Here is a 23,120-nt window from a genome sequence, read left to right on the forward strand (position 1 = left end):
CAGATCCTGGCTCCAGTAAAACTGCTTTGGATTTTGTTGCTCACTAGCGTAAGGAAGGTGTCAGCCGACTACCTTCACTATTTACGTTTATACAACATGTGGTTCCCGTCTAGTCAGGGTTCCTTTCATTTTGCTGGTTATGGGTAGCAAAGAGCATATAAGCATACAAGCAGCTGTGGCAACCTTCACTTCTACTTTTCAGTTACTTTTACCACTTGATTCCTTCCCCAGCGCGCAGCACGTGGCACCATCTACAGCTGACACACAGCAGGTTTGGTACTCGGTTGGTTCTAGCAAAGGGATGCTTCTTCACGTTTCAGAACAGGTATCAGCCAACACTGAAAGATGCAGCTTTTTCTTTTTTATCAACACAGCCCTCCTTTTTTAGCCTCACTTTGAAAACGAGGTGTATGCAGCCATGCTCTATGTGAGTTTGGCCACCCATTTTTCCATCACCACCCTTTCCCTTATAACTTGGGAATCCCAACCGACGTCTCAATGACAACAGGAAAGAGATTTCAAAGGCAGTTCAGCTGCAGCAACAGGTATAGGGACACGCAGAAGTAAATGCCCCTCCAAGTCCGCCTGACTGCAGAGTCATCCAGTGAGAGAGCACGAGCTCTCCAGGCTCCAAGAATGAGAAAATGATTCAATTAGAATTTGCAATCAACTGTGGGGAACAAGCATGCAGCAAAATAGTGTTCCTTAGTTCTAGTGCCTGCAAAATTGTAGATAGTGTGTCTGGAGGCACACTGTGTTACTTTCTGCTACCCACTGGGCAAAGCCTCAGGTCAATCAAGGCCTTGCAATACATAGACTTCTGACAGTGACCTGATCCAAAGAGTTATCATCGAGTTACTTGGAAATGAGCAAATCATCATCCTTCCACTCTTCTGACTGAACCAAAAGAAAAAAGCTAACCTAATGTTAAGGCAATTTAATTATGAAATAGGCTTGTTGTTCTTAGAAGCATCAATTTGTAACAAATAGATCCTTGGTGCAATTAATTAACCATTTTTTTTAGTAAATAACCCACTTTAACTCTTATAAACTCCCTGTTGTTGAAAGTCCTTTCAATCCATTGCTTAACACTATCTCTGAGAAGATGTCAAAGGGATCTTAGCTAAATGAATTTGTTCAAGTTATAAAGTCATAGTCAAAAAGTCGAAGACATCAAAAGCAAAGTCCTGTTGCTAAAATAGCAAAAAAAAACCCCGCAAATGACAGCAGCCTACATGTCAGTCACCATGAAAAAATGTCACAAGGCCCACGCATGCTCAAGTCAGTAGGAGTCAGCAGTGGGAAAACCACCTTTTTGGCAATCATTACATACTTTTTTATTTGATAGACAGGCACTAGGTCTGCATAATTCTGTTCATATGTGGGTACTCACTTGCAGTAGACACGCATAGATACCGTGCAATACTGGGTAAAAATCTAGGCTGGTATTTTCAAACCACTTAACAACCTCGGAGTGTTGTTTTGAAATTGTGACCTCCGAAATCATTTATGTTAACTGTATTTTACGCTCCCTGTAATTTGTGTTGATAGTAATTTTCTATGGTAATAGTAATTATTAGAATAAATGCTGTTGTAATTAGTGTTTCTGTAGTACTTTCTTATTTTTTGTAGTTATCCATTCTTTCCCTTGGTCATTGAAATCAGGCTGAAGAAAGCATTCTTTGTAGTGAATATCCTTACAGGATGCCCTCCCCAAAATGCTTTGTTTTATACTTTATCCTTAAAAATCTAGTTCCACTTACCTCACCTGCCTCTTCTACATATGAAGTGCCTTGAAAGTTTTTCTTTCTATGTTTTTCGCTAGGATGCCGCCGTGCTTACTGCGGAGATGGCTACAGACAGGAAGGGGTGGAAGACTGCGATGGGAAAGATTTTGGATATTTGACATGCAAAACGTATCTCCCTGGGTATGTATGAGCTATCTTCAATTTGGTTCAGTTTTGTTTTGCTTTGTTTTCTTTTTTTCTCTTTGCCAGCTTTAAAACCGAATAGTATTACCCAAATAAGCCTTGTTCCACTGGGACCACTGCAGGTAGTGGGGGGAGAAAAAGTCTATCAGCTTATTTCTGCATATTGTTGGCTTGAAAAGGGCTAAATTTCATCTCCCAATAATCAGCACGTGCCTTTTACTGTACAAAATGAGTGAAGGTCACACAGGCATACATTTGCCCATCGCATGGAAAGAGTTCCTCATTCGGTGACATTATCATTGCATTGATGTTCACCTGTGATATACCAAGAGTAGGAAAGACCATGAGAAGGAAATGATCACACTGAAGGAAAAAAGACCCCAGACCCCAACCTCCAGCCAGCCTCCTGTTGCCCTTACCATTAATAGGTGCTCTAGGGGTATCTTTGTTTCTGCATCAATCGGGTGTCTATCAGCCTTTCCAAAGACCAGGAAATTCATTCAACAGCAGATGCAAAGCCAGGCACTTCCTTAGCAATGTCCTTCATTTAAAACATCTGCTTATTGTTGACTTGCCTTCTCTGCCTTTGTTTAAGCAGCTTCCTCTGGTCAGCACTTTGCCTCCAGCAGCAGTACCTCTATTTAACTGTCAGGTATTGTTACTAGCTAACAGGAAACATTTAATTTGCAAATGAAATTATGCGCAGAGCCCTCATCATTCATGGAAGAATAATGTGCTAATTGACAGGAATAAGAAACCACAGGATGTCTTTGTAAGTCAAATGCTGTGCTAATCCTTCCCCTGCAATTGTTGGAGCACTCCTGGTGTAAGAGATTACTAAAATGAGACCAGCAAACCTGACAACCTGAAACGTTTTACAGAGATCTCATCTTCAGACAGTGTGGTGCTGGTTTCTACTGTGAAAAGTATTTATTCCCTTCTAAGAGTCTGAAGTTTGGTGCCAAAAATAGCACCACAAAAGCTTGAGAAATTAACTTGAGAAATTTTTATAAATTTCACTTCCCATGTATAACCAAGTTGTGAAGAGCAACTGAGATCCTTTATTTTTGTGTGTGCAGTCTGCAAATTATCTGCTAAAGAAAAACCTGTGAATCACGAGTAAAATGGGTAAGTCTGTGAACATGGCACTCCCACACGAGTTTCATTGCAAAGCACCCGTTCCTCCAAGAGCTCAGCTCTAAGATTTTTGCTTTTTCTACTCTTTCCAGCCCCAAAATCCTTCTTCATATTTCACACACCTTCACTTCAGAATTTGTGATGCTTTTCTGAAAATACAGGTTATCCAAGAACATAGTTTTAAGAATCTGCTTAATGGGTGCTTAATCCACAGCTTGTGGATTATCTGATGGATGGGTTATTCACTTAGACATATGCTAGCCATAAAAACTCTATTAAAATGCTTATTTTATTAACATGTCTGGTCTGGTCTTCAGTAGGTAGAATCACTGCAGCTCAGTTTAAGTCAGTAGGAAGACAAAAATCACTGGTTTTCCTTATTTTGCAAGGATTTACTTTTTTTTATTTCAAAGGTGGGCATGTGTCACAATCATTATCTCAAGTACATGAAAAGTAAGTAAAAGGTCAGGCACAGTCATGTCTGCTGGAGCTACTGGAAGTAACTGGAAAAAGACTTAGCTCAGAGCCTCAGGTGGTCCGTTACACAGTTCCCGTGGGAGAGCCAAGGCCTCCTGCACCCATCCCTGCACAGCGCTCAAGTCCCAGTGTCAACGGGGATTTTATTTTTTTTAATTGACTTTACTAGGAATTATGTCCTCCCTCATAGTTCCTTCTGGAGTTTTTTTTTTTGTTGCTGACAAGGGGGAGCACAGTAGACCACTGATGGAAATTACCCTCTTATTTTGGTTCCCATATGTGGCTGCACATGGCATTTTCTGATGTTCTTCACTCCTACAGAAAGTTACATCCGGGAACTATATGATGTGAACTATAGCATACTTTGAAACGGAGATATTCTCTTTTATTTTAGGTCTTACGGAAAATTGCGATGCACTTCTTACTGCTACATTGACTCTACACAGTGTCGATACTTCACATGAGAGGAGCGGAGGTGGGTAGCATCCCACATGTAGCGGGGTGCTAGGTGCTACACTGTCATCTATCCAAGAAGGACTGGGACAAAAATAAAACCCCACCCACCTCTGTGTGAAAACCAAGAGACATCATGCTGCTGATGGCCATTTTGACATGTTGGGGTTTTGCTTTTTGTTGCTGGGGTTTTTTTTGTTTTTGTTTTTTTTTTTTAAATTAAGTCAGATGATTGGGAAAGAATAGGACCACTGCATCCTGTCTTAAGAGAGAAATGTCGAACAGTGTTTGCCAGTAAGACTTTCATGTGGCTGCAGACAGCAACATGCTCTCCATCACAAACGCAGCGTTCAGCTACTGGAAACTGAGTTTCACTAACCAGGAATATTGTGTAACGATTACCTCGACTTAGCTCTGTTAAACCTACATGTAAGCTCTTCAGGGTTTTTGTCTTTAAACCTTCTCAGCATAAACACGAAGCATATCTTGGATGCGGTGTTTATAGAGACTTTTTCTTTTATGATAATGTGAACTTTGCAAGCGTTGTATCCACGTGAGTGATGACTTCAGCGACATTAATGTCAACTATACACCTGCCTGGGTTGAAGGAGCAGAGGCCCTTCAGTAAGTGCTTTCAGGATCAGCAAATCAGCCAAAAAAGCTGGTTAACGTCACCTTCAGGCTAAGACGTTTGGCGGTCTGTGTGTCTGTGTGCATGCATGGAAATACAAGCAGTCACACGAAGGCTGAAACTGCAGACCACAAAGGCCAAACTGGACAAATAAGCTGTGAAACAGCCAAGGAGCTCTCTCCCAGGAGAAAATCAGACAAGGAGAGAAGATAAAGAAGGAATGTATTTCCGTATTTTTCACCTCTGTGCTGAGCTGGCGGGGCTCTGCATGACCCCGAAGGGGTTGGGACAGCGTTGGTTCCCTGCCTGAATCCACAGCGTGACACTTTGCCTTCACTCTGGTTTCTACACTGGAAGGTTTTTTCGTTTTCATCCCCTTGTCCACCCAACCATCATCATTCAATTACCAGTTATACCCTGTCCTCTCTCCCTTTCACGGTTCCTGCCATCGTCTCTGGGGTACGTTCTCACTTTTGTATTGCTGTAAATCAGATCTTAGAGTAGGGTGTTTATAGATGTTCATTCATGCTGTGTAACATACATGTATTTTTGTTTTTCACGAAGTTTGTTCAACTATATTAGCTCTGATAGGAATCAGGGTAATTATATACTTATTTATTAGCAGGCATTAAAGAGCAAATATCACATGGGAAGCATATTAAGTGTTATATGAAAAAGTCTAACAGAAGAATATGAAACAAAGGATGTGCAGAATTAAGGACTAAAAGACTCAAGTCAAGGTGTTGTTTTCATACACGCCACTCTTTCCTGCTTCATGATAAATGCTGTACATAACTGTTTAAAATGCGTGAGTTATCAGTACCAGTGACAGCACTGCAACAGCTGCACTTACACTGGTACTTCTGTAAAGGGTAAATAAAGGTGGATGTTGCATTATAATGATAACATATTAAAGCAATCAAGAAATGCATACAACTTTTGCAACCTGTGTAGAAGACTTTAACTCTGCATGTCCAAAGTGATACTGTAAATCACCAATTAAAAAAAAAAAAATCGAACCCCAAACAAACTAGTGAACTCTGTGGCTATCACTTACCTGGTCTATTTATGTTGCTATGAGGCCAAGCCACCAGTATTTGTAGCCCAGTTCCATAGTTCAAAGTTTTGCATTGTGTTGCTTTGTTTTCTTTACACAGAGGTCTTAATAAAAGGTCAAGGAACTACTTGGGCAAGGAAGTTGCCATAAGCTCTGGAAATCTGCGCACTAGCACAGCTGCCTTTTACTTCCCTGTGTTTGTGCAAGTGGCAGGTTCTGGCAGCCTCACACCGTATGGGAGCACGTATCCCTTCAGGAGGCTCTCGAGGACGGCCATTCTCCCAGCTGAATGTCATCCTGGCCAACCTTCCAGCTGAACCTCTGGCAACATCTGCCAGGTGTTACCATCCTGGGCTTGGAGACACTTTATCTGAACCCCTCACGTTCTCCAAGGAGTTAATCTCTACTCCCTAAAAGGCTGGAGTCTTTGACAAATTTGATAATCCCAGTGGCCCTTCACCTTCACTTTTAAGTCACATCATTTTTAAAAGCTCCTGCTTCCAAAGGACACGGATGTTGCAAAGATAAGCGCAGAGTGTAGGAAACGTAAACAGGAGATGTGATCACATAGGTAAAATCACGCTGTGCTGCGCATGTTCAGGAAGGGGCGTATCAGTCTGTTGAGCAAACATTCACAAAGCATGGATTCTAAATGGCCTTTATTAATACAGCACAAACAATTCAGCATCTTAACAGAAAGCAAGCAACGTAAGATATAAGGGGGAAAAGAAATGACCATGACATGAAACAAGTTTCTCACTACCGTTACCGTCTCGTTCCCCTGAGATGATAAAGCATGAGAAAGGCATCTGGGAAGGTGTTAAGTATATATGATTTAAAGGCTGCAAAAGAAGTCCTTCCTCTTTATTTCTGACATACCTGCTTTATCATTAAGTGGGGATTCTTCAGCTGGATGGTGCCTGGTCTGCTGTGAATTATCTTCCCTCCTCTGAGTTTCTTACCACATTGTGCCAAGACTGGTTCAAAAATTAATTGGGGTACTTCAGTTCCTTGGCCTTTTTTAGCAGCAAATGCTTGTGGGAGAGTTTTCTAATGATTAGTATGTTAACTCTAGACAAATACAAAACCAGTATGATCTTACGCTATGCACTGATTTAACTGTGTACTAAAAATCCAGCTTGCACTTAATATATAATATATAACTAAATATATGTAGTTACCTACTGCATGTATTAGCAGCTCATGTCAATAAATCATGCTACCTTACTTCCGCCATGTCCTTACTTTCATTTCTTTCATTTTGGGTTTAACCACCACAGTTTTTAAATGTAATTATCTAGCTTAAGATGCTGGGGATGGAAAAAACCCCCAGTGCCTCCCCTCCCATGCCTGTTGCCCCCTCCCTGCCTGCCGCTGGACCCGGCGTGCACGGCCCGGGACTGCGACTGCGCACCCCTGCGCTGGCCTTGCTGCTGCCTCGGCCCCAGACTGACCTGTGCAACATGCTGGGTGCACAACTGCTCCACATCCATCGATTTCTGGTTGTGATCAGTGTCACATGGACTACTTTCAATCAGGCTTTGGTCTGCGGTTCAGGGGATTATCTCCTCCTGCTACCTCATAATGTACTGGCGGGTTTGTAATGGCTAACGGAGACTGAGCCGATGGCTGCAAACCAGAAAGCGATGGGTGTTGGGTGCTGATGGATGAGGGAATGGCGATGCTGGCACACCCAGGCTCGGGGAAGAGGCTCCTGCATTGCCCTAGCAGCCAGCAAGGCTGTCTTTGCATACAATGGGGCATCCCAGAGAGGGGCAGTGCTGTCTCACCCCAGGGGAAATGGAACTGTATTGACAGCGGGAGAACGACTGAGCCAAAGGGCGGTAGATTTTCTGCCTGTCCTTTCTGTGACACTCACCTCTCTGGCTTCCCAAATGCCTACGTCACGTCTCCCTCAACTTCAAATCATTCAGATTGTAGCTGCCAACCCTGTCCCCTTGCCCATAGATCAGGCCATGCAGCTCATCTCCTTTCTTTGTTCTTACGGTTTCCTTTAACAGTACCAAAATTCATATCCTTTGTAGTCCCTTCAAAACCCTGCAATGGCCTCGCTGCTCTGCAGGCACTGGTTTTCGTCGGCTTCTTTTTCAGCCTCTCATGCCATCCCTTTTCTAACCCCTGCATGCCGCAGCCCCGCAAACAGCACAGCAAAGCTCCTTGGCCACGGTTCTTACCTTCTTAAAGGATGGCTTCTTCGCAAAGCCGACCTCAATGTCTTGAAAAATCATGCGGTGCAATTTCCATTTCAGTCCCACTGATTTGGATAAGGGGATTGGTGGTTATCCTTAAACTGGGAGTCCCCCAGAACGGGCACTGTCCCTGAGCACCAGCTGTTTACAAGTAATATCAGTAGTAAGTCCCCAGTTAGCTGCTTTGGGGGACAATTCAATAGCTTTGGCACTCTGCTGCCACATAAAATCAGGGCAGGTATTAACCAAAATAAACCCAAGAGGAGTAAAGCAGTGCTGCGCTGTGATTCTTTGATGATACTCAAGTGTATCATGCAGGCAAGGCAATGCTGCAAGATCTTTAAAGAGTTGGGAAAACCATGTTTTACATTATGAAGGGTGAGGCAACAGAGAGCACTTTGTGATACTTTCAAGTTCCGCCTCTGATAGCTTTTGCCTAAGGAGATGGATATGGCAAAGCAAGCATCCCTTCCCTGGAAACCATTCTTTCCATGGGAAGCTGAGTAGTGGGCTATTGAACTCTGCTACAGGCAATGTAGGGTGCTGGCAGAAAGACAAAGTAAAGCAGGCGACTAGCGAATGTAAAATTGGGATCAGGAATTTGGTTCGGAGTAGCTGATGTTTATTGATCCGTTAAGGCACAGTGCAACTTGCAGACCGTCTGAGCACCGCCAAACCTTAATCAAAGAGGGAAAAGGAACAAAACCTAAGCAAATGAGCTATTTCGTGTCTTTTCTGAACATGGTCAGTGAAAAAACCCCACTGTGTTAATGGATTCGGTTACATGCCTGGCAATGTGCTCTTTGCTGCAAACTGGAGCCCTCTGTGCTGAAGGCTGGTGTCACTCCAGGTCTAAAGAGGCAGGAGCAAAGCCTGGACACATGTTTTTATTGCATCGGTAATTACTGGGGCATTTAGGAGGATGGCCCCGAGCCAGCCCAGCCGAGGAAAGGCTGCGTTTGAAAGGGTAGCCAAGCCAAATTATATTAGTGTGTACTCCTGCCTGAAATTACATTAGTGGCTACTTCCCTCCCTCTGCCCCCCACAAAATCTTGGTGCTTATAAAGCACTGAGTTACAGCCCTGGCCTTTCAGGGCTTTTAATTCATTCTGACAGTTTCCTGTACATCTGACGGAGGGTCCAGTTTGGATGCACAATCTTCTCGAGTGAGAGAGAACAGCGTTTAAACAGCCTATTTTGCTGCAGCCTTCCCACCCACTACTGGCCAAGTAGCCTCCCCTGCACAGGGAAAATGCTCAGCATTTTCTTTGGGAAAGGAGGGGGAAGGAGAACCGTGGAGCTGAACCCATCAGCACCTCCCATCACAAAGCCAAGCACCGCAGGAGCCAGAGCCTCTTGCCATCATGCTCGGGGCAGGAACCGGCCTTGTGCCACACGTTGCATGGAAGTATTTCATGGTCTTCAGGAAAAGCCACCTGCCAGGCTGTCCCCAGGGCCAATGCTGCTGGTGGCACCTCCTGCAGGACACAGGGAAGGGCACAGCACTCCCCGAGCTGTTTTGCAGGCGCAGTTGGGAGCCAGCCCAGCTGGTGTGTGATAAGATGAAGGCAGAGCCTTGACAGAGCTGGAATCTGAGGTAACAGCACAATAAACCAGCCGAGAGGAAGAGGAGGTAACATTAACCTCCTCACACAGCAGCGCGTTTAGTATATTTAGAAACTCGGCAACTGATGACCCTCTCTCAGCCAGTCTAAAGCATCACTTTTTAAGAAGTGTACAAACGGACATCGGGGTTAAATTTAAGCCTGTTGCAAGGTGTATGTGTTTGACCCTTGTGCCAGGCATGGGAGGAAACTTTCAGGATTCACCTTGGAGAGGAGACAGAGACCTGTCAGGGTCCTCAGCATCCCCTGCATGGTGTGAGCAGGGGGGATGACAGTTATTCACTGTCACCCTCCCAGGAGGAAGAGGCACCTAACAGCATTTCCTGCTGAACCATTACTGAGAGGTGTCTCAGGACGTGGAAAACGCAGGCATCTAAAACTGACTTTCCTTTGCCCTCTTAATCAGAGCATCTCCGATTTGGTGGAGCTAGGAAGGAGTATCTTGGGGACCCCATACTGCTCCCCAGCCCCATCCCAGGGGCCCAAAAACTTTTTAGTGATCAATTTTGTTTGGAAGAGAAGAGCTCCTATTGCTTCCTGCCTTTCCCATTTCCATTGGCCACATTCCTCCATGAAACCCACAACGCAGTGTCGAAGAATTAGAAAGGAATGAAGGCAGGTTAATTAACATTGATAATATACAGCTGTGGGCTGGCTTCAGGGGCGGTGAGCTGGCTGATGTGGATAAGGTGCAGGTGAGGCTGGTTCCTGCTAAGTAGTTAAATAAGCTCGAAGGGGTATGGAAGAGGAGCACTTGATGAAGAGAAACCTGGAAGAAGCAAAGGGAGGACAGAGGGTGCCCTGGATGTAGGAGAGGTCCATGGGAGAAGCAGGGGGCCTGGATGAGGGGAGGCTGGCTGAGAGAGGAGCCTGGAGAAGGAAGAATCTGGATGCAGAGGCAAGAAGCAGGGTGAACTGGCCTGAGAAGGATGAAGAAACGGCATAGACAGTAGGCAAACTTGCGAAACCTTGTGGGGGATTGGTGGCTGTGCTGGGGCAAGGTGTGGGAACTACTTATTGACGTTAACCTGGTACGGGGTGGTAAAAGCCTTGTTGCAGCTGGCTAGTTGTGAAGTGCTGTGACAATGCAGGAGCTGGGGCAGGCTGTGCTGAGCCAGGCAGGCATCTGGGGCAGGTTATGGTTGGTGCTCCCTATGCCTTCCTCTTGGAGGTTATTTGATGGGCAAACTGGTAACCCAACCCTGACACTTTATAGCGGTATCATTTTACACGTAGTTTATACATTTCCATCTTACCCACTTGGCACTACTGCTCAGAGGATGGGATGTGCTGAGCGAGATAATATTGAGAACTGCTTAGGTTTTGAGTTGTTATGAGACTTAAAAGGGAGGATGACTGATTAGAGGTAAGAAATGGAGAATAGTTCAGACAACTGAACTGTCCAGAAGTGTTCTGTTGAAACGTGTATATTATGGGCCAAAACCCACAGGGAGGCTGGTCATGAAGTACAGTAACCAGCCAGATCTAAGCTGTGATGCTCCAGTGCATTCAGATAAACCATATGGGGGCTGTAGTGATGTGTTCCTATTTCACTGCCATTTGACCAGAGATTAGTTGCCAAACCCAGCTGTAACCCCACAGCAGAAGTGTGGGACCAGCGGGGTAAAGCTGGTAATCTCACTGGTCTTGGTGGGCACGGTGAAGGGCAGGGAGGCTTGTTCTGTGCCAGGACTTTCTGAGCAAGACAACATCTGTTGTGAAATGCTGCAGGATTACAGCTTCTAAATAAAGCCGGAGAGTTGTACCTGTTGCTGCCTGGGGTCAGCAGGCTCTCCCTTAAGCTGTCTGAGCTGGAGCTTTTATGCTAATCTAAAGATGTAAAATATTTGCTCTCTGCTCCATGCTATCCAGTTATTTGATGAGCAATAATATCCTGTATAGGTTTGTGGCAGGGAGGACTGAACTGCTGCGACTGACTCTTGGGGCAAATAAGTTGATATCGGAGTACTGCATATAGGGAAGGAAGAACCAAGCCCTAAATAATGACATAGAAATAATGCGATTATTCCTCCTGCATTCAGAAGTCGAGCATCTGTTAATTAGGCCATTTGTGAGGGGCAAGGCATGCACCCTTTACCTGTACTGCCCGTGTTTTGCAGCCCTGAGGATGGCAGGACTCTAGCTGAGGGGCAAAGCCTCCCTCAAAATGCAAAGCCCCCTGAAAGGTGGCCAGCAATGTCTCGGCAGCGGGGTTTCTGCCACGCCACGCAGCACTGTGCGGGCAATGCCAGGTAGCTCAGGTTGCCCTCCTTGCATGCAACACCCATGCCCATGTTTCATGGTGGGGTGCTCTGCTTGGTGACCACATCTGTACCTGAAGATCAAAGACTGGTTTTTTTGGGTGTTTTGGTTTTTTGTTTTTGGTTTTTTTTTTGGGGGGGGGGGGGGGGCTGATTATGTCTTTGCTTCTGTTTTAATAAGAGTAATAATAGTTAATAGAAACTTTTGGGCTGGCTGACAAGAAGCATGCCTAAGCTCTTTGAAATAGTCCTAGGGTTTTTCCCAAGCTTCCACCCAGGGAGAGCAGCCTGCTCAAGGTGACTGATGGAGTGCGAGGTGGATAAAAGCAGCAGTGACTATTTATATATGCTGGTGGGGTGCTGTAAATCCAAGGTGAGAGGCTACAAATCCTTAAAAGACTGGGAGGGAAGGGGAATATAGTAAGCCGGATTGAAGAAGATATACTGTGAAATGTCCTGGCAGGATCCAATGTGCAACTGGGACACTCGGTACATCCCCAACAAGGGGACAGCACCTTACAGACAAGTGCCTGCAAGAAGGTCCCTTGCCTGACTGGTGCATCTGCCAAGGCAGGACCAGTGGTGCCTCAACACAAGGGCCAGGGGCAGAAGAACGAAGCTGTGTGGGACAGCAAGCCTCTTGCCCTTGACCAGGGTCTCCCACCATGGCTTTGGGAAGAAAGCTCTCCCAGCCGCCCGCGTGCTCGGAGGGGCACCAGGTTTCAGAGACCTCAGCTGCACACGCAGGTGTGCCCTGCTTGGTTGGTTGGTTTGGGGAAAGCTGGTTGCCGCTTGATGCGTGGGACGTGGGCTCAGCAAGTGTCAAATACCTGAGACTGCGGCTCAGATGTCACGTTAGGGAGAAAGCGGGGCAGGGGAGCGGGGGCAGCGCAGCACAGGTTGCCCGGCACACAGCTTCCCCTTGTTGCAGGAAGGAGGTTGGGTACCAGCTGCTGAGCAAGAAAGCAAGTGGAAAACTGTGACCTATAGGAAACTATGTGAGGCACGTCTGGTCTCTGAAGACTACAGATGAGCTGGCGATACCAACGCTGGAAACAGATGCTAAATTGATTGGAAATTATTTTGACTGAAAGCCATAGCTGGAGCAGGAACCCTGGTACAAATTGATGTAAACGCATTTTGAAGTCTCAGATCCATCTGATTTTGAGAAAACTGTGACCTGTTCTCTCCTTGGCATCACTGCAGGACTTTGCATAGGCCACACATCAGTGCATCCTGCTGAAAGCAGTGAGGTACATGCTTAGAAAGCTGCCAAATGCCCCTGGTTGCCACCAGGATGCGCTGGGGGCCCTGACTGGGAAGCAGCATCTCGGTGACTCCTTGATTGACAGCTCTGGAAGGACACAAGTATTACCAATTTCAGCAATTCCCGCTGCAGGCGAAACTCCTGCACCAATGGTGATGCCTTGCTAAAGAGGTGGGTAAACAGTGAAAGATCCTGGAAAAATTTTACCAGACCTTGCAAGCTGGAACACCAGCAAAGTAATAGAGGCTAGTAAAAAGTGAAAGTTATGGGAATGCAAGGGAAAAGTCTTTTTCCCTGATTCCCCAAAGTCAGGGGTTGAGCCTGCACTGCTGTCACTGCCGCTTCTCTAGGAACCATGCCCTCGCAGCGCAGGGAAGGGAAGCTGGAAGCTTTCTCAGGCTGGTGTGCTGCTTTAATGATAACACACAAGAAGGAAATCTACAATCTGTTGGACACACGAGGAGAAGAATAAATACCTGTTAAGAAATACATTTGGGTCAATGTATTGAAATATTAGGAAAAAGTACATGGTAACATCTAGGGATAAAATCTTCCAGATGAACAGACTGACCACTTAGCTTGGTTGCACCCATGTCTGGAAGCATCTGGCATCCCATAGCATCTCCTGCGCTTCGCCTTCTCAGTCCTAGTATTTGCACTTGACACTTATTAACTATACCAATCCCCAAACGAAAAAGAAAACTTTTCTCCTTGTGGCTCTGATTCAGGGAACAGCTTTGCATGAACACATTAAACTGGTGTTCAAAACCTGTGCTCTGTCCAGGCTGCAGCACTGAGTTATGGTCCCGTATTCTGCATTTCAATTACTTTATATTTCCTACAGGGCAGCAAAACTGCATGCTAGCCCCACGCCGCCCCCAGCATAGCACGGTTTCCAGCTAGGTTAAAAAGAAACCCACCCAGTAAAGGTTTCACTCTGCCTGGTTGCACTGGTCAAAGCATTGGTGCTGTGAGCTTGCATTGCCTTTCCTTGTTAAGATTTAGAAAACATAAGTCTTTTTTTCCATATAGGAGAACCCTAAGAAAAAAATATTTCTGGATATTTTGGTCACTGCTGAATCTTGCCTCCTGTTTTAACAGCAGCACCTGTGTGTTCCTATGAGCCCTACGTGTTCAGCACACAGTTTTGTATTTTGAACCATGGATCTAGATTCCTGTGGGAACAGGAATTTAGCAGCCACTATCACCACCCATGACCTTTACTAACAAACACCACAAACTCCATCACAGCTTTAGCTGGGACTCTTTCTGCAGTTCATGAGGGATCCTGTAATGGCAACAGATTTGCATTGTGGTTTGTTTGTTTTTTTAACTACTTGAATTTGTAGTGAGGAGACGCTTGCCTAAGAGGTATTTTTTTTTTTTGTGCATGGGATTTCTGTTAGAACGTACCTGTGTGGTGCCGCTGGTCTGTGTTCAGCTGTTTAGAAGAGCAGAGCATTTGTCAGAGGTGATGAACAACTCATGCCAGCAGACAGGCCCTCTGCACAGCCACAGACCTTGTCACAGCCACCATGTCCCCCTCTCCTTTGCTTGTGGACATGCTGCAGCTGTAAAACAGAACACTGCAGTGCTGGCTGGCAGAATCAATATTGCAAATCACACTTGGAAGCTGGGCTTCAAGGCATTAGCTTGTCTGTTATGCCAAAGTAGTAACAGTTACAGGGCAGGTCTGTGGACACTGTAATGCATGATGGACCCCATCGCATCCTTCCTCCTCCCGTCCAAAAATGCCAATGGAAAGAAGTTACCTGCATGGCTGCAGCAAGTTGCAAGTGGCTGCTTCTCCAGTGAAAATGGACATTTGTTCAATTTGTTTATTGCATGCCTGGATGGAAAGCTGAAACCTCATTTTTCTGCTAGAACAGCACCTTGTGACTTCAAATGAGAAAAGGAAACTGTTCATTGTAACGCTGCATGTGAGCAAAGTTTTGATATACCCTGTCACGCTTGCAATGTCTGCCTCTGCGTACATCCCCTTTGCTTTGGTGTGAAGAGTTATGGCTGGCTGCTACAGCATACACAGTCCAGATACCAGTGCCAGCCCTGCACAGGACCGAGCTCTGACCCAGCAGCAGCCCCGTCTAACGGCAGCATGCAACAGCACGGCTTTGGAGGAGCTGCCAGGGAACACAGGGAACCTGGCCCAGCGCTTGGTTGTGGCACAACTGATGCTTCAGGGGAGCCACCAAAACAATCTGTGCCATGGCTGCAAAGACAGCTTGTGCCAGTGGCACCCAGGCTCGCCCACGTGCCAAGTTATTTCCACATGCCCACGGAACAGCTGAGACAGTGTCTTAGGGGGAGCCTCTAAAAGCATTAGTGACACAACTGTTGTTATTTAGCTGGAACTGCTGTGGTATCACAACTGATAACCTGCTCGTCTCCTTAGGAAGGAGAGAAGGTGAATGAAACCCTGGATCAGTGGAAGATCTCTGCCCTGGATAGCCTTCTAAACTACTCATCCCTCGCCAAGGTGCCAGCTATCCATCAGCTCAGCCCCAGCAGGTGAGACTGAGGCATGCAGAGTCTGGCGCTCCTGCCGGCGCTCAGCCCTTGCTGAAGCAAATGCAACGCTCGGCCTTGACAGAGCTGATGCTTTGGGGCTTACTGCAACAAGAAGGGTTCAGTCCCCCGTATCCCACAGGAGAGAGCCAGCTCTAGCTGAGCAGTGCTGCTGTTGCTGCATCAGGATGCACGCGTCCTCCCCCCTGCCCAGGCACAGGCAGGGGCTCAGTCTCATCTACTTTTCTCCAGCTAGGAAAATGCCTCCTCCACTTCACAGATCTTCACATATATCCATCTGGATTGCTGCCATTTAATGGAGGGACTTGCCCTTGCTAGAGTGAAATAATAGTTTCATAGATCTGCTCTCAGGTCCATGCTGTGTTTATATGGAGGGAGAAAGGGGGAATAAAGGGATGTGTTAACACCCACATTAATTAAGGAGCACTGGTCTTCATCTGCATCTCAAGACAACCACACAGGAGTTTCTGAAGTTCTTGAAATCTCTAAGGAAGAGATTCAAGACCAGGCAAAAGAAGGACAAACACCACATGCAATTTTAAAATACAAATTCCTCTCCCAGTGCCAGGTACCTTTTATAACTAGTCATCACCTATTTACACCGGCCAAGCACCCACAACCACATGCCAGACACAGCTTTTATTCTCATGATCTAAACAGGCTCTATGTGTGTTAACATTCTTCATACAAAGATACATACAGGTTGTTTCTGTCAACCAGAAACATACTGGTTTTGACTGTTCACACAGCGCCTAGAACAGATGCGGTCCTGAAGAGCACTTTAAGCCCTCTGCTGTAGTAAAAGAAACAAAATCCATGCAAGGAGAAAGTGAGATTTTAGAACATGCTTATTTAAAATAAGTTTATTATAATGAAATAATATAAAAATCTGACAAAGGTCTTAATGCTCCAAAAGAAGAGAGAGGGGTATGGTTTGAGAGATGACGCAGACTGGAAACTTCAAAGTATTTCAGACTGAACTGCTTATGACAGCACAATTTATGCAATGCTTACACTGGAAGAGGTGATTTTTGGGGCATGAGCAAGCCCTTAGAATTAAGTAAATTTAAAGTGTGAGGCAATATACCTTCTCTTCATCTTTAAGTGTATTTCAGTATGTATGTATAAATAAGGCTTGTAGTAAGCTCAGCTTGACTGATAAAACACATGCCCAAAATTGCCTTGAGAAAAGAAAATAAAAAAGGAAACTACAAAAGCAAGCTGCTTTGGTTTTCAGTTTAGTCACTGTATCCTGGAATGCAATTTACTTGTTTAGCTTCAAGTAGACATAAATCTCAAACTTTCAAGATGGCTTTAATTAAAGAAATTAAGTTTTGGACCCCTTGAATGCTGCAATGCAAAATAAAGTTCACAAACTTAGCGTTAAGCAGAAATCTGGATATGAAACCAAGGAAGTTTCATATATTTTAAAAAAAAAAATCTACCTCTAACACATCTGGAGTATGAGGGGTGAAAATCTATACCAAGAAAGGGATATTAAAAATGACAGTCAGAGACCACATTTTTGAAGAACTGCATGCCAGTGGGCACGTGGGTTTAAGTGAAGCATATGCCTGTGTTCTAACTTCAAAGCAAGGGCTTAAATCCTCGTGTGAACTGTGAGTAGGATCAACCACTGCCTGTGTGTGCTCAGAGCGAGCAAGTGCACTATGATACCCCTTCTGCATGACAGTGATTATATATTGCTTGAAGCATGTGGTACTTTACAGGGTTTGGTCACCAAGGGGCTACAGAAGGTAGCAGAGAGGCTTGAATTCAGTCATTCCCACCATTCTCTTTTTGTTTTCTTATCTGCACTATGCAGGCAAGTGAAAAGAAATAAGTCCATTACATAAATAAAAAAAATTCCCTGTGCTTTCACTTGTAAGAGATAGAACTGCCAAGGCTCAAGTGTCCCAATTTAAATTTCATCGGTGAAATTAGAAGTTCAAAGTGGTGTGGTTTTCCTGGCAAAATTATGTCAAACAGGGGAGAAACCTCAGAGAAAAGCAGCACATTCTCCACCTGACTGTATGTTTGGTTGCCTGCCAAGGAATTTAGGTCTCATTTCCCAAGTTTACATTTATATCGCTTACAAAAGCTCCTGCTTTGTTCCCTTGTGGAGGGATGCTGAGACTTGGCAGCGACAGCTCTGGTAGCAAAGCAGAGGACAATGGGAGGAAAGGAAGAGGTGGGACCAGGTTGGGGAAGAGGGAAAGAGAGGCAGGTAGGAATGCGCTAATTATCTTCTCTGGTGCCTAAAAGGCAGTTCGAGGTTCCCTAAAGTTTTTCACAAAAGCTTAAGTGCTAATGAAAAGAAAGGTTCAGAAGGTCCAGCATACAGACATAGTTAACGCTGATTTCTATAATGTTCCACACCTGTTTGCCAAAGCACGCTGCAAACAACTGGAGCACATTTTGGGCATATTTTTTATACATCCAGCCAACCAAGTGACACTTTTCAAACAGCTCTAAAAAAATCCAGATGATGCAAGATTGTAAGTGAAGCTATATGCCCCTTAACTTTAAGTGCATCTGTTAAAGGGAGATCCATATTACAACAGCGTCTAGGTGGGATGTTTAGCGTAAACACTAAAGCACTTGAGTATTCAGTTCATATTCTACAATTGTAGCATCACAGAACTTCCATCTGCAACTGAGTATGGTGTCTTAAAATAGCAGAGGGGGCTCCAGAACACAGTTTAAAAAAAAAAACAAACAACAAAATAAATAAAATAAATAAAAGCCTCCCATTGCTAAGCAGAACTCGACTGAAATTGAGAGCTCTGTAATATAGTGCCGTTGGCGTTAGAGCAAAGATGTGTGTACGATCTCTATTCCAAGATGCTGACTGCCATCATTCAGTACTAGATAACACTTCTATCAGATTGCTTTGGGATTTACCATGTCTCAGCAAGGATGCACGCTGGATAGACACTGTCAGTGTCATGCTGTATCAGTTCTACACACAGCCGTACCGGTTTCACAAAAAGCAGCCTTAATCCCCTTACCCTAGGGTAAGGCTGCGATGACTCTTCTTTTGCCATGGCTACGTAAAATCCCTGAGAATATGCAACTGTCAGACATTGAAGGAAACAGCCGAAAGCATTTCTAAAGGAAAGGGACACAAAACTTTGGACTGGTGCGGTTCAAGAAACCAAAGCAGTTCATGTAAATTACACAGAGCAAGGGTGCTATCATCTGAGAGTCACGAGGACCTCTATCCGTACGCAGAGCAGTTGCTCATAAATGTCAGCCATCAAATTAAAAAAACAAACTAACCCTAACCAATCAAATCAAACGGAAAACACCGACCTTCTCTCCAATTCTAAATTTGAAGGCCAAAAGTTAAGTTGTTTTTTCTCTACAATTATTCAAATCAAAAGCAATCCTCTCTGTCTGCCAAACTGACATCACAGGAAAAGGAAGCGGTCAATTGTCTAGCAGTGTATCTGCTTCCACTTGGTCATCTGGTCTGTTGCATCCTTAGAGGTATAACTTGGATTTCAGCTCTGCAGCATGCTGCACGGGTTTCTATCCCAGTGGCGGTTTGACTGGAAAGATCGCATTCGTAAGACTTCGAAGTGCTCAGCGCTCTGCAAAAGCAGTGCATGGTGAGGACAAGTTTCGAAGGCAAGGAGCCCTCGCTCAGTTCCTTCCGTACAAGCCCCCTGTTTAACAACAAGCACACGGGGTTGTCCTGAAGCCACGGTCTCCTAAGAACATTCTCAAGCACCAGTTCCAGAGTTCAGAAAGACCAACTTCACCCAGAACAGCAAGACGAGAAAGCTTGCTCTGAGGCAGAATGCCACGCTGATTAGAGGGTACACAATGTGGACCACTCTTGTCAGAAGAATGGTAGAAGTTAGTAATTGCCGAAGCTAATGGTCCAATGAAGCTATTTCTCTGACTACGAAATAAAGCCTCCTAATTTTTTTGCATCAAACACTGGGTCTGATGCCCTACTAACAAACTAGTGGTTCTCCTGCTAGTTAAAAAACCAAACCAACCAACCAAAATATCCAAAAATAACATCCAAGACTTTAAGTACTGAATACGCTTTCCTCCTACTGGAAAAACCTAGAGCAAAAAGGGAAGTAAATTTTCATCATGATCTGACAGTTAATTTCCAGCGAAGAGGAATCTCTTCCTGCTCTCCCCTACACCAGCTGTGTTTTGTGGAAATGTGGTCTCCGTTACCTTCCCAGCGCACTCAGCTAAAAACTATTACAGTGGTTTCCCACATAATAGCTGAAAATCTTGAGGAAACTGCACAGGGTGGAGAGCTGGCTGTTCTACTACACGTGTAACTTCTCTGCACTCATGTTTAGAAGAAGCAGACAGCCAAATCCCAAAAGGCTCTCTGCTTTGTTTTTAGCGCTGTGAGTAGCGAGATAGTTGAATGGAGCTTTGGTCAAAAGTTGTGACTTTGTACTCAAACATAAATATATACTACTTAAATTAAGAAAATCAAAAAACCCAAACCCCCCACATCCTTCCGATTCCTCCTGGAGTATGTAAGAACTACAGACAGGCACAGCTCAGAAAAGATGACAGGAACAAGGAAGCCACGCTGTTTAAATGCCTTACCAGACTCCTAGTATCTTGCTTTACACACCAAGTGTGATGTTTGGTCTGTTCTTCAAGCATCATATGCTCTTCTTAAAGCTCACAATGCTAGGCTCTTTAGGAAGGATCGAGTATTTGGGGTGCGGAGAGGCTCCCGCCAGAGCGATGCAGGGCAGCAGGTCTGCAGTACATTCACGCTACTGACAGCATGGCTTTTAGCCTAGCAAAAGCCAGTGCTTCTCCTCTGAACATGGCAACACCGACTTCTCCTGTGATTATGAAGATTTACTAATTCTAAAATACCTCATTAGCACAGTCTTCTCTCCTCCTGCACGAGTTAAACTCAACTCTCTGCACAAAGCCATCTAAAGCCCTAGGTCACCGCTGAGAGACCTGCTGATGCCTTGCATGGGCAGTCCGTGACTCACAGGCAGCCTTCCAGCCATCAACACAACTAGGAATTTTGTCCTTAACCACACCACTGGCTAAAAGGACTTTATTATTTTCAATATGAGCCATGTTAAGGAGCACATTTTTAGCTGTGTCAGCAAAACGGGAAAAAGGGCAAATTTTACTTTCTTAATTTCCAGTCACTTGTACATCATTTCAGATTGTAAAATTTATAACTGGCCCGATGTGTAATGGCGTGTGACACATTCTAGCTTCCCCTACACTTCACGCATTTCATGTCTACTCCCATGAAGTCTCTGTCCATAGTGGCAGCCTAGGAAGCATTTTAATCATATCTGCTTATTAAAAAGTACTAGCTGTATTCCATTGAAAAGCAAACGTTACATTTCTGTGTGAATCTGATTTAAGAAAACCCGAAGCTCAAAATAGAAAAACCCATCAAAACCAGGATGATGGACATAATCTCCGATTGCTTCTGTAAAGCACTGTGGAAAGTAGCTGGGCTCTGCCAGCCTGTGCCAGCAAATTTCTGGTGGTCCACTGGCAGGAGCTCATAGGGAGAATAGTGGCACAAACTGGGAGCTGGTCAGGGAACACGACGCCCAGTTTCAAAGACTGGCTCCTGGGGAAGCTCAGACCACCACGTGCCTGCGGTGAAGATCTCTGTACTATCTGGGGAGGTGCTGCATTAAAAAGCTTCACCCCAAATTAAGGGACAAACTCCCTGCGTACCTTATAAGCTGGCATTTAGCTTCTCTTCTCTTCTGCTACCAAGGTAATAGTAACTTTTACTACCTTTGTCCTCCTACAGCCTCGCAGGGAGCAGGCACAGGGCACAGGAGAGCCAGAGCCGGCAGCACCCAGCTGGGCACCGCGCTGATGTCCCAGCGGCTCCGCTGCAGGCACAGCTCTCTCCAAAGGTACGGGAGCAAAGGCCAAATCCTGCTCTGTTACGTTTATGAGGTGAAGAGAAGAGGAAGTGCACAGGCAGGAGATAAACAGTCAAAAACATTCATCGTGGACATAGTTATGACCCAAAGAGAAACAGTACCTCTGCATTTAAACATAAAACAAGCATAAAAACCCCCACATACATACCCTGCCCCAAAAACACTCACAACACCCTTCCCACCTGAAAAGATACAATGAACAGAAACGATGTCCAAAAAACCCAAAACGAAAGAAATCTTTGTTAACAGACACAGTCCCTGAAGTTTTAGATGCGGTCTTGCTGTAGTCATACCACCTCATCTGACTCCAAACCATGTACTTCATAGAGAGTGTCCAAGATATTTAGCTGCTTTTCCATGGCTGGTAGGTAAATGTTGAGGTCCCTCTGCATTCCTTTGTAAAATGTTTCTTCCTGAGGATCGCACTCCTCTACAGACAGAGCCGCCACAAAGTCTTCGTATGTTGGAGCTGCCCTTAAAGCTAACTGGGAGAGGAACCAAAGCTTTTAGATTTGCAAAACAGAACAGGAGAAGAAACCCAACTAATGCCACAAAAAACCCTTAGGTTTACTTAGATCGCATAGCTTTAATGTCTTTAATGGGTATATGCATAGGTTGAGATTTTTAACTGGGAGGGAGGCTTAACATTTTATTTTTATTATCCGTGTAGATCCCCAGTTTAAGGCATCTTCAGAGAAGCCTGATTTTTACAAAGTGCTTGTACACCGTATTTTGCACAAATATTCAGCATACATTAGAAATTAATTAAATACAAACCCCAAACAAATTTCAGTTTGTTAGGGGAGCTCCTAACCCAGCGTCACACACTTCAGCACCGAAGCGCCATTCTCAAAACACTTTAGAAAGCTCTCCCCAACATTTCTGTTTCTCCCTGTCCAATGCTCTGTCACGACTCAGGGGGGTGAGGCTTTCCTTTTTCCTTTTATAATTACAGTGATAATTTCCAGCGACAGGCACGAGGGGGAGCTGCCAGACTGGACAAAAAAATAAATCATTTTCCATCCTCCGCCAGCATCCTCCGCTTCAGCTCCCTGACACATCCTGCACTACGCCTTCCTGAATGCTCCTATTCGAAGACAGATCGATCCTCAAAAAAGCAAACTTAAACTCTCATTTCTTCCTTTAATAGCCCCGCAAGATTATGCTGAAAAAACACATCATGAAAACATGCGCATGCAAGCATACTCTGTCTTGTTTGGGCTCCAGAAAGCCGGTTCCACCCTGAAAGCCCAATACTAAGCGATCACCACAACCCTCACCTCGAAAATAAAGGCTAACAAAGGAATCTATTCATTGCAATGCTTCGAATTTTAACATAGTTTATTAATTATGTACAAGATAAGATCACATGAACAAGACCCCCCAGCTCTATCAGCAACCAAGATAAATACTCACCGCAAAGACTCCGCGGACAACCCAGCCATGGTGCTGCCGTAATGTCTTTCCATAAGCATTGTCTTAAAGGAAAAAAAAATTTAAAAAAATAATCAAGAGATAGATGTACGGCAGTTTTACATTTGCATCACCAGGAGAACTCAGAGCTTAGAAATGACTGTTTAAGGATATATTCTTG

The 23,120-nt window shown here is 44.8% G+C and overlaps 2 protein-coding genes across 6 annotated transcripts in view; one reads left to right on the forward strand and one right to left on the reverse strand.

The window, feature by feature from the left end:
• COLQ (collagen like tail subunit of asymmetric acetylcholinesterase) overlaps nt 1-6,912 on the forward strand; it is a 44,432-nt gene extending 37,520 nt beyond the window's left edge. For 3 of the 5 annotated variants that reach the window (XM_027814696.2, XM_027814698.2, XM_027814699.2), the window contains 2 exons: nt 232-325; nt 1,826-6,912. In XM_027814696.2, coding sequence (XP_027670497.1) covers nt 232-325; nt 1,826-2,003 — 272 coding nt within the window. In that variant the 3' untranslated portion in view covers nt 2,004-6,912. The remainder of the gene's footprint in view (nt 1-231; nt 326-1,825) is intronic. The other 2 variants (XM_027814697.2, XM_014285460.3) reach the window with 2 other exon arrangements.
• A 9,308-nt stretch (nt 6,913-16,220) lies between these two features.
• Nucleotides 16,221-23,120, reverse strand: part of PLEKHA8 (pleckstrin homology domain containing A8) — a 32,047-nt gene continuing 25,147 nt past the window's right edge. Inside the window, exons 13-14 of the mRNA XM_055708847.1 lie at nt 22,943-23,004; nt 16,221-22,011 (exon numbers count right to left, since the gene is read on the reverse strand). Of these exons, the coding sequence (XP_055564822.1) occupies nt 21,814-22,011; nt 22,943-23,004 (260 nt within the window). The 3' untranslated portion in view covers nt 16,221-21,813. The remainder of the gene's footprint in view (nt 22,012-22,942; nt 23,005-23,120) is intronic.

The sequence above is a fragment of the Falco cherrug genome, chromosome 4 (assembly GCF_023634085.1).
Source record: "Falco cherrug isolate bFalChe1 chromosome 4, bFalChe1.pri, whole genome shotgun sequence".
Lineage (NCBI taxonomy): Eukaryota > Metazoa > Chordata > Aves > Falconiformes > Falconidae > Falco > Falco cherrug.